Consider the following 11104-nt stretch of genomic DNA (forward strand, 5'->3'; position numbering starts at 1 on the left):
CGTGTTAGGCGTTGGGAGAGACAATCTCAGTGAGTGAGCTGGGAGCAGTCATCAGGTGGCCTCAATTCTACCAGCCACATGAGAGTCCCTCTCACATTTCTTTCTCAATTCCTCTAGTTCCTGGGGATGTTTTTGCTAAGAATTCCCTATGGAAAGGGGCCTATGAGTACCAGGGGAAGAAACAGCCAGCCATGCTCAGAGTAACTGGCTTCCAGGTTGTCAACAGCAAGGTCAATGCCACCATGATTGACCACAGTGGCGTGGAGCTGCACTTGGCTGGTAAGGAGCAGGCCATCTCCAGGAAAGCCTTGGGGGGGTGGGAGGAGGGGCAGGTGCCCTTTGCAAGGATGAGGCTACTGTCCTTGCATTGTACTGTCATGCAAGGCTGAGACTTTTCTGGTGGGCAGAGGGAAGTGTAAGCATCTATTCATTTTTGTTTACATAATCAAAGCACCACAGACTAAAGGGAAATAGAAGACAAATATTAACACATTGAGCATCCAAAGAACCCTTACACATAAATAGAAAAGAGACCAATATCCCTATAACTGAACCAACAATAGGAGCCAAGAACTCCCAGAAGCCAAAGTACAGACAGTCAATAAACAAGAGAAAGGGGCTGGCCCTGTGGCTGAGTGGTTAAGTTTGCACACTCCACCTTAGTGGCCTGGGGTTCACCAGTTTGGATCCTGGGTGCGGACCTACACACCATTCATCAAGCCATGCTGTGGCAGTGTCCCACATAGAAGAACTAGAATAACCTGCAACTAGTATACACAATTGTGTACTGAGGCTTTGGGGAGAAAAAAAAGAGGAAGATTGGCAACAGATGTTAGCTCAGGGCCAATCTTCCTCACCAAAAAGCATACTTAAAAAAAAAAAGAGAGAGAAATTATTTTTCAGGAGTTAAAAGAAAAGTAAAAACAAAACGTCATTTTCCACTTATCTCACTGAGATTTCTTTTTTTTTTTTTTTTTGAGGAAGATTAGCTCTAAGCTAACATCTGCCATCTATCCTCCTCTTTTTAGCTGAGGAAGACTGGCCCTGAGCTAACATCCGTGCCCATCTTCCTCTACTTTATATGTGGGACGCCTACCACAGTATGGCTTGATGAGCAGTGCCATGTCCACACCCAGGATCCAAACTGGCAAACCCCAGGCCACCGAACCAGAACGTGCGAACTTAACCACTGCAGCACCCGGCCGGCCCCAAGAGATTTTTTTTAAAATGATAAACTTCAGTTCTGGTCAAGGTCCAGTGATGCAGTGCTGGTCAAAGCGTAAAATAATACAGTTGTAGAAAAAATCTGGCAATTTGTATCAAGATCCTTGAAATGATTTAACCCATTAATTACATTTATAAGAATTTTCATCATAAGAAATAGTTATGGAAGGAGTCAGACATTTATGAATAAAGAATGTTCACATTACAGGACTATTTTGTATTACATAAAAACTGGAAATAGAAAATTGTCTGAAAATAAAGAAATGGATATACTAATTATAGTATATCTGCTGGATAAAGTATTAGGCAAATTTTGGAGGAAATACACCTACTATAATGCATTTAAAACACGGCTTCAGTTTCTGAAGGAAAAATTATATTCATAAGAAAGAAAATTGGAAGTAATTACACCAAAATATTAACAGTGGTTATTTCTTACTAGTGAGTTCAGGAGTGATTTTTTTTTCATACATCTCTGCATTTTTCAAAATTTCTCCAATTCTCAATCTTTCTATAATCTTTCTATAATATATATAATATATATAAACTAAATATCTTAGGAAACAGGTATTTGTTGAATAGATGGCTAGATAGATGAATGCGTGAGTGAGTGAATGCACACAGTAACACACAACCCCACGTGCAGTCACGTCCACTCAATGCGTGCACACAAACACAACTGAAGGTTCGTACTCTCTCATTTGCTCTCAGACGTGCTCATACAGTCACATTCTCCTCTGTCCACGCCCCCATGCATTGCTGCACCCGCTGAACTGTAAGCAGATCCACGCATGACGCATTAACATACACAGAGTCGTGTTCTCTTTATTCTCACACACGGACGTGTATATATGGTCACAATCACAGGCCAGCAATCCAGTTGTTGATTAACACACGTATGCGCCTTCTTGCATATGCTCCCATCGGCCTATACAAGCTCACAGGCAGCACCGTACTGACCCGCTCCCAGTTACACATGGGATGTTTACGTCAACGTCTGCGCGTGAAATCCCCGTCAGAAGCTCACGCCCACATACCCACAAATTCTGGATTTGAAATGTACCCAGATGCTTCAAGTGCACCTTCTACACTTCCCTCTCCCAGGAACTTACAGGAAGGAAGATTTCCATCTCCTGCTCCAGGTTTACCAGACTACAGGGCCAGTGGAGATCTTTGTGAACAAGTTCAAAGATGACCACTGGGCTTTAGACGGACATGTAAGTTCCGCAAAATCCCACTCAGTCCTTGGCCTCCCTGTGCCCTTGTCCCATCTCCAATTCCCAGATTACAGGCAGGAAAGAGGAGGGGAGAAGAGGGTGGAAACTCCTGGGACCAACATGGGAACTTGGGGGGAGGTTTTCTGTGGGGCCAGCACTGGGAGCAAGGGAGCCCTCATCTGCTAGTGAAGTGGGCAGAGGAAAAGAGAAAAAGGGCTGGAGGATCAGCACAACTGGGCGAGATGGAGTAGGTTCTGGTGTTAGAGCAGAAAGCCAGGAATTGGAGGTCAGCGGTATAAGAGTGAATTCAAGTCAGCTGAAGGTCATGGCATGATGGTGAGAGCCGGGAGAAGGTGGTGAGGCCCAGACGACCGCCTTGAACATCTCCTCACCTTGGAGGATGCAGATTGCGGGTGTCTCAGCACAGCTTGGGAGACCAAGACATGGGGGAAGGGATACAACTTTCTTGCCTTCCCTCGTGGGAAAGGCTTATTACATTCTAGGGCATTCTTGAGGTGGAAGCCAGGTCCCCAGTGATGCTCCTCTGCCCATACCTTCCAATTTCACAAGTCAGGGAGTTGAGCATAGTGTCACCTATCGCATCCTTGGCCTCCCTGTCTTGGATTGTTGAAGCTAGAAAAGGAAGAGTGGAAAGAAGGGAGAGGTCATGGTGGCCAGAGTAGCAGAGAGCTGAGGAGTCAGGGCGCATCCTCCTGGACAGGTGTAACTGGTGGAGGCTGTGGCTTTAGTGACTGCTTTACAAACACGTTAGGAGAAGCAAGCGGCATCTCCTGGGGCTGGCACATACACTTGCTTCCTTGGTATTCTCAAGAGCATCCTATGGACCCCTGTGGGTATCCGAGCCCCGGCTGACTTCAGTAGTCGTAGTAGTCTAAAAGCTGTGCAGGAATGACAGGCTCCACCAGGCTGGGAGGGTTGCGAGAGATGAGAGAACAAAGGTCAGAGTCAGGAGACGGAGCTCAGAGTGCAAGCCGGCGGCTAGACGAGAAAGGAGCTCTGGAGGGCCGGGCACGGCTGGAGCAACTGCCAAGGATGACAGCTAACCATCGGGCCCACTTCTGTGGCCATCCAGGGCGTATGTGGGGGAACAGGTGGGGAGGTCGCCTAGGGTGCAACAGACAAAGGGCTGCACCCAGGGGTGGAGCATGACTTGGAAGGTACAGCAGTAGCACAAGCATCCTCAAAGCACACCCTCAGCTGAGCAGTCCACAGGCTACGTGTTTGAGCGTCTGTGTCTGTTACATGAGCATCATGAAGGCAAAGTGGCAGAGGAAGCACTGTCCACTGGGAGTGCCCAAATAGCCCCCTACCGCCACCAAAAATGAATAGCTATTGGAAGTGTAGTGAGCTCTCCAAAGCACGTTAAACGCACTAGGTACATTTTAATCATGGTTTGTTTCTAAAAGTCAGTTTTTCCTCACAGTCCTAATAGCTAACACTTATCCAGGTTAAGTATTATCTAGGTTAAGTGTTCTGAGTGGTCCATCTATAGTAAGTCATTTAATCCTCACAGCCACCCTATGACTAGGGACTGTTATTACCCCCTTTTTACAAATGAGAGACTGAGGCACAGGCAGATTAAGTGACTTGACCAGTAGAAAATAAAGATGTCCCGCTGCCTCCTACAGGCGGTTGGTGCCCCTGCCCCATCCCAGCACGCCAGCCACGCTCCGCCCTTGCCTGGGTGAGAGTCAGGCAGAGAGTCACTGTCAGGGTGACAGGTGGATGAGTGACACCAGCGTGTTCACAGCCTGTACCTGTGAGTGTGTCTCTGGCCCGGCCAGTAGGAGTTCTGGCTCCTTCAAGCACGCCTCCTGTCTTACTCTCTCTGCTCCCCCAACACAGGTCTCCTCGGAGTCCTCCGGAGGCACCTTCGTCTACCAAGGCTCCGTCAAGGGCCAAGGTTTCGGGCAGTTCGGCTTTCAAAGACTTGGTAACTAGCATGTGTCCCCTGGAAGCGTGAGCTCAGGGGAGTCGGGGAAAATCTTGTATTTGGGGGCAGGGGTAGGGGATTGGTGAACTTCAACAGTCTAAGACAGGGGTTCTTAACTTTTTTGGATCAGGAATGCCTTCAAGATTCTTATAAAAGCTTTTGGGGGCTGGCCCGGTGGCGCAGCAGTTAAGTTCACATGCTCCACTTCAGCAGCTTGGGGTTTGCAGGTTCAGATCCCAGGCACAGACCTACACATGTTCATCAAGCCATGCTGTGGCAGCATCCCACATACAAAATAGAGGAAGATTGGCACAGAAGTTAGCTCAGAGCCAATCTTCCTCACCAAAAAAAAAAAAAAAAGCTGTGGAATATTTCCCCAGAAACAAACACATTTACATAATACCCTCAACCTTTGCCAAACAGTTTCACACTCAGCCTTTGAGTGGAGAGCCCCCAGCTTAAGGGACATTGGGTCTCAGACACAGCCCCCCACAGCACTCTCTGGCCAGCCCTCAGGCATCACCCAGACATCCTTAAGCAGTCCAACCTGGGTTCTCAGCTTCCTGATGTCCTTCCCTCCCCAGCACAGTCCTGGAAGGTTGGGATTGCTGTCCTCGTTTTACAGATGGGAAAACTGAGTGTCAAGAAGGCTTCCCTCCCTCGTTCTTCCCGGGCATCTTTACTCCACAGGCTACACGTCATCAGTGTCAGTGTGCTCACTTCAGAGACTGGCCTTGATTCGGAGCCTCCTGGCCTTGAGGCTCAGATTCTCATGGGGGGAGGGGCCTGGTTTCTCAGAAGCAGTGGAAAGGGAGGCAGGAGGAGTCCTGGGTGCTGGAGAGCCAGCTCTCTGTCCCCGGGTGCTGACGCCGCCATCCCGGGGGCGCCCGACCGCCCAGGCAGTCCATCGTGTCCATTGCATCTTCTCGCAGCTCCGGCCTTCGGGGAGCTCCTCTTTGTCTCAAGCAGGAAGCAGGAACGTGCTTCCCTGTCGCTCCCCCTCCACCCTGCTCCTCCCAGGCGGGCGGCGTGCTTCGTAGCCCCGCCCTCGCGAGCTGCGGGAGTGAGACGCCCCTAGTCCACACCGCAGCCCCTCTCCCACTTCTGCGGGAGCAGTTCCACCTTCCCCTGTTGGACATTTCGGCTTCCTTGTAAGGTTTCACCTGAGAAAAGGCTTCTCTGGCCAATGGAAGTTTCGAAACTTCCAGAGGGCTGCCCCTTTTAAGACTTTATTCTGCGACATGGTTTCGGGGTCTCCCGCGGATTGGCTCCCCCGGGACTGAGCGCCGTCCTCTGCCTGAGCTCTGACCAGCGCGTGGGGCCCTTCGGGGACATCGGGGAGGGTGTGGAGGGCGGGGGCCGGGCTCCGAGCACCCAGGCTCCCCCCCAGCCGAGGTGGGGGGGAACATCCCGAGCCCCCGCCACGCTTCCCGCTGGTGTGCGGCGGGGCGGGGGGATGCTGGGTGACCCCAGACGGCGGCTCTTTGCCCTGAGGTTTATGCTTTGGGACTTTGCAGACCTCAGGTTGCTGGAGTCGGACCCCGAGTCCATCGGCCGCCACTTTGCTTCCAACAGCAGCTCCGTGGCAGCCGCCATCCTGGTGCCTTTCATCGCCCTCATCATCGCAGGCTTCGTGCTCTATCTCTACAAGCACAGGTAGAGTGAAGGGACGAGGCCCGGGCCGGAGGGTGACCAGGCCCTGTCCCAGACCCCGACCCCGCCAGAGCCCTCCTGGCTCGGGAGAGCCGTCACTCCTGAGAGGAAGGCAGAGCCTCCCGCTGCCCCCACGCCCCCCTTAGATCCCTGAGTCTGCGTCTCTCTTGATGTCTCGGTCACTCTCTCTCTCCTTCCCAGGAGAAGACCCAAAGTTCCCTTCAATGGCTATGCAGGCCACGAGAACACAAATGTTCGGGCCACGTTTGAAAACCCGATGTACGACCGCAACATCCAGCCCACAGACATCATGGCCACCGAGGCGGAGTTCACAGTCAGCACCGTGTGTACAGCGGTATAGCCACCAGGCCTGGCTGCCACCGCCTCCGCCACTGAGAGCCCCGCCTCCGGCAGCCGGTGAGAGGGGGCGTGCGAGGTGGCCGGTCCCTCTGCAGGCGCGGAGACACCCCTCTAGACACGCCCAGTAAGAGGACTGTGCTCTGAGCACTGCTGCGTGCCAGGCACTCAGCTAGGCCCTTCCCTCCACCTGGGAGGTGGGTGCTGTGGTTCTCCCCTTTACAGATGGGAAAGCTGAGATGCAGAAGAAGGAATTAACTTGACCAAGATCACACAGCTAATAAGTAGCAGGGTCAGAATCCAGTCCCAGGCGGGCCGCTCCAGAGACTATGCTCTTAGCCACGGGGATCAGCAAAATATCCAGGCAGAGTGTATTAGTCAGGGCTCCTCAGAGAGAGAGAGAGATGTGCACACAGACAGAGCAAGAAGGAGAGATGTTTGTTTTAAAGAATTGGCTCCCAAGTCTGAAGTCCACAGGGCGGGCCTGCAGGCTGGAACTTCCATCAGGAACTGATGTCGTAATCTCGAGTCCGAAGGCAGTGTGGAGGCAGAATTCCTTCCTCTTCAGGGGGTCTAGGTCTTTTCTCTTAAGGCCTTCCACTGATAGGGTGAGGCCCACCCACATTATAGAGGGTAATCTCCTTTATTCAAAGTCTACTGATTTAAATGTTAATCACATCTAAAAACTTCCTTCACAGTAACATCTAGGCTGCTGTTTGACCAAACAACAGGGCACCAGACCTGAGGCAGGTTGACATATAAAATTAACTGCCACCTGGAACCTATTAGGTAGACTGACACAATCCCTGGTATTGGACAAGAGAGGAAGGCCACCCCCATTATGTGGACAGAGGGGCAGAAGCACACACAGAGGCTCACAAGTGCACACTATGCACTCTCTCACACATGCACAGACGTACACTCACACACACACACCCCCACGCACATCTGACAGGCCTGCCACAGAGGAACTGACAAATCTAGAAGGCATTGTCTCCTCCTCGCCATGTCCTCCCTCAACGATACCACCTTCCCCTGGGAGCCGGGGACCTGCAGGAATTGCCCTAACAGGAGGTCCAAGATGCACCCCCTCGGAGACCTGTGTCTCCTCCTGCAGATCCCACTGGCTGGGGACAGACAGGTGCTCTCTCTTGGGTGCCTCCTCCCACCTTAAAGAGGCCAGCCAGGCCCCGAGGGCTCTGGGGAGAAGAGTCACAGCCCCTAGGGAGGTGGGAATTCCCACAGGGCCAGGGAAAACCCGTCAAGTGGGTAATCAGCCAAACCCTAAAGCTACTGCCAGCTCTGCCTTCCCACGCTCCCACCTATAGCAGCGCATGGGATGGGTATTCCTGCCAGACACGTGTGCAGCTCATGGGGGAACAGGCTGTGTGAGCGAGGATGCGAGGGTTGGGCTGACGGGAATGGGGGGGACAACACCTGCTGAGGGACAAGGAGAGTAATTATAAAAGTCTGTCCGGCCCCTGACACGCGTCGCTTCCTTTCGTCCTCACAAGCACCCCAGGAGGACTTCGGCAGCTTCAGCCCGAGTCCCACCCCTGCAGCGAGCTAGTGACGCAGACTGAAAAGTCCCTGGCCTTGAAACTCTGCTGCACCGCCCTCCTTGTCCCCTCCCTCTTTGGGGCCACTTTGTTCTTCTAGATCATTTCTCTTGCTTAAGTCTAAGCTTGAAATTGTAGGTATTAAGATAATTTATACATAAAGAGATAAAAGTTATTTTCAGGCTATATGAAGGCAACTGCTGAGTACAATTAAGTTATTGAGAGTTTCCTCATCCTTTTACATCTTTCCAAAACAAGTATTTAAAGGAAGAGGCGAAATTATTCCAGTGGGATCATTTTAATGTGCCAAAACTAGTTCTGAGGTTTCCTCTTTCTGCTCCATCTTTACATTTTCTTACCTTTTTCCTCCTCAGAACGCTTACAAATAGAAAGCAGAAAAGAAAAGTAACAGCCTCTCTGATGATGTAAATCAGGCCTTGCAGGTTCTCAGCCAGGACTCTGAACTTGGAGTGGCACAGTTATTGAACAGCATAGGAAAGAAACGAGAACGCCCGTGACCTGCACAGCCCCCCGCCCCCGCTCCGAGTCTCGGGCTCCCCTGGCTCCCAGGTGCCTGTGTGCACGATGTTTCACCCTGGGTCATCCGGGGTTGGTGGCTCCAAGTCTTGGCAGCCCTGAGCGTTGCCCCCACCAGCATCCGGGGCCTCAGAACGTTCTGCCTGGCCCACAGCTCTCCAGTAGGGCCCCTCTGCCCACTTCCAGCCTACCCAGGCTGGAGCAGAGAGAGAGACTTGCTCAGGGAGGGGATGTCTAAAAACCACCCTGAACAGACACACATACGCTTAAAATGAGTGACGAGGCGGTCCATTCAAACGAAGCCTAATGAGAACAGCTGAAATTAAAATAAGAACCCCACACGGGGAAGTCATGGAGGCCTGTGGGGTCAGTGAGTCAGGGGGCAAGGGGACAAGCTGTGTTGTGACTTCCATGGACCCTCCCTCCATTTAAAAGAAAAAAAATTTAGAGCCAGCCCTGATGGCCTAGGGGTTAAAGTTCAGCGTGCTCCACTTCAGTGGCCCGGGTTCAATTCCCGGGCAGGGACCACACCACTCGTCTGTCAGTTGCCATGCTGTGGCAGTGGCTCACATGGAAGAACTAGAAGGACTTACAACTAGAATCTACAGCCATGTACTGGAGCTTTGGGGTAAGAAAAAGAAAAAAGAGGAAGATCGGCAACAGATGTCAGCTCAGGGTGAATCTTTCCCAGCAAAAAAACTTAAATATGATACTTTAAAATTGTATTATTATAAAGATGAATATAATCTAGGCCAGATTCATTATTGTATGTCCATTATTAGAATATTCATTTTTTTCCTTCTGATTGTGAAAGAAACAAAAATCAAAACATTTTCCTGGGCCCCTGAAAGTATAGTGGCCTCTAGGCACGGGGTCTCCTCGCCTCATGGCTAAGTCGGCCCTGCCAGGGAAAAAGATGATGTTGGGAAAATGTGTGTTCTGCTGTATGTAGGTAGGGGGACCTACACCCCACCCTCAGTTTGAGAAGATTAAAAACCAAAGGTAAAGATCAAAGCAACTAATTTTCTTTACTTCTTTTCCCTTTATTCCTTCTTTGCTTTGCCTATTTTCTCGTGCACCTTCTGGTCCGTCTGTCCCCGTCCCATGTCCCCCCCGCCTCTCTTGCTTTACAAACCCCACCCCCGGTGTGATCTGTCTGTGCCCAGTTCTCCAGGGGACAGGAAGTAACCTCCCCTGAACACAGTGCCCAGTGCCCATCTTCGTCTGTCTCTCCGCCCGTGTCTGCTACTGCTGGCACTTGGGCCCCCGCCCTGCCGCCATCTGCACCCGCCACCCTGGAGAGGACTCCCACTACGCCTGCACCTCGGGCTGTCAAGGAGGAGGGGCCGCAGACGGAGGAAGGAAGGAAGCTTGCGGATTTAAAATAGCAAAGCATCCCGTGGCTGTGCGCGTGTGTGTATGGGCCTGAGCACACACAAACACACACCCCCTCCTTCATTTGAGTCCTATGAAAGAGAAGCTTAAAAAAGAGAATTGTGTGTGAACGGTGCCCCGTGCCCTGCTCCCCACAAACACAGAGAAGCGGTAAAGATGAGGAGACGCGATCTGCATTGAAACCAACACGCCCGCCCGGCCCGGGTGCAGGGATGGTGTATGTGTTAGCCGGATGCATCCCATGGTCAGGGCACAGAGCCCAGCCACCTGCAATGGACAGTCCCATCCGCAGAATGACAGCAAGGATTACCCCAAGGGCAGAAAACCTTCTTAAGAAATAGTTTGAAAATCCGTTACTTTGTTTTTTCCAACATAATTTTATTGCATTCTCAACCCAGTGAATTAAGTCATTCTGGGTCCCAGGCAGTACTGGAAAAGAAGGATGAATCAGGGAAGGTAAGGACAGGGGTCTGGCCAGGAGCCCAAGGTCAAGCCTGGCTATCAACTGACAAGAGAAAAGAGACAAGTCTGTGGCCCAGATAGAGACCAAGTCTGTAGGCATCGGGGAGGTGCTGGAAGGGACAGGAAACGAAACCCACTCCAGTGTCCAAAAAATAATAGCTACTGTATCTTGAGTTTCTTCTCTGTGCCTGACACTTTGTGTGTAATTTCTAGACCTTGCAACAACCCAAAACACAGGAATATTGTTCTCATTTTATAGATGAGAAAACAGAAGAAAAGGTGAAGAGTCATAAGTCACATAGCAAGTATGGGGTCAGGATGCAAACCCGATGAGTCTGGCTCCAGAGTTCACTACACCAGCTGCCAGAAACCCAAGTCTAAAGGGGACTACTGACAGGGACAAGGAGGTGAATCTCTACAGTATAGCTGTGGCCAGGGCTGGTGGGCCTGGCAGGGGACCCACGTGTCCTCTCTGGGGTCTATTCTCTCCACTTGGGAAGCCTGAGGGCAAGGACTCAGTACCCCAGGCCTCCAGGAGCTGGTGCTGGCCCCAAGGCTCCCAGCAGCCCCTCGCCATAGCAGACAAAGGACCTGGGGGCTCCTGAATCAAAAGAAGGGAGTAAATGAAAGTCTCTCAGCTCCTTGCAACTGGGTTTGATTTATTTTGAGTTTCCTTGTGCTTGGGTCATTAATGAATTCCATATAAGGATTGTTGGGACGTTAACAGTTTAGGAATCAAGAGCTTA

The 11104-nt window shown here is 51.3% G+C and overlaps 1 protein-coding gene across 1 annotated transcript in view; it reads left to right on the plus strand.

Moving 5' to 3' along the window:
- Window positions 1–9661, plus strand: part of CSMD2 (CUB and Sushi multiple domains 2) — a 588433-nt gene extending 578772 nt beyond the window's left edge. Inside the window, exons 66-70 of the mRNA XM_070510384.1 lie at window positions 118–279; window positions 2329–2441; window positions 4308–4395; window positions 5913–6051; window positions 6250–9661. Coding sequence (XP_070366485.1) covers window positions 118–279; window positions 2329–2441; window positions 4308–4395; window positions 5913–6051; window positions 6250–6409 — 662 coding nt within the window. The 3' untranslated portion in view covers window positions 6410–9661. The remainder of the gene's footprint in view (window positions 1–117; window positions 280–2328; window positions 2442–4307; window positions 4396–5912; window positions 6052–6249) is intronic.
- Window positions 9662–11104: the final 1443 nt, after the last annotated feature.

This window comes from Equus asinus, chromosome 5 (assembly GCF_041296235.1).
Source record: "Equus asinus isolate D_3611 breed Donkey chromosome 5, EquAss-T2T_v2, whole genome shotgun sequence".
NCBI classification, from domain to species: Eukaryota; Metazoa; Chordata; class Mammalia; order Perissodactyla; family Equidae; genus Equus; species Equus asinus.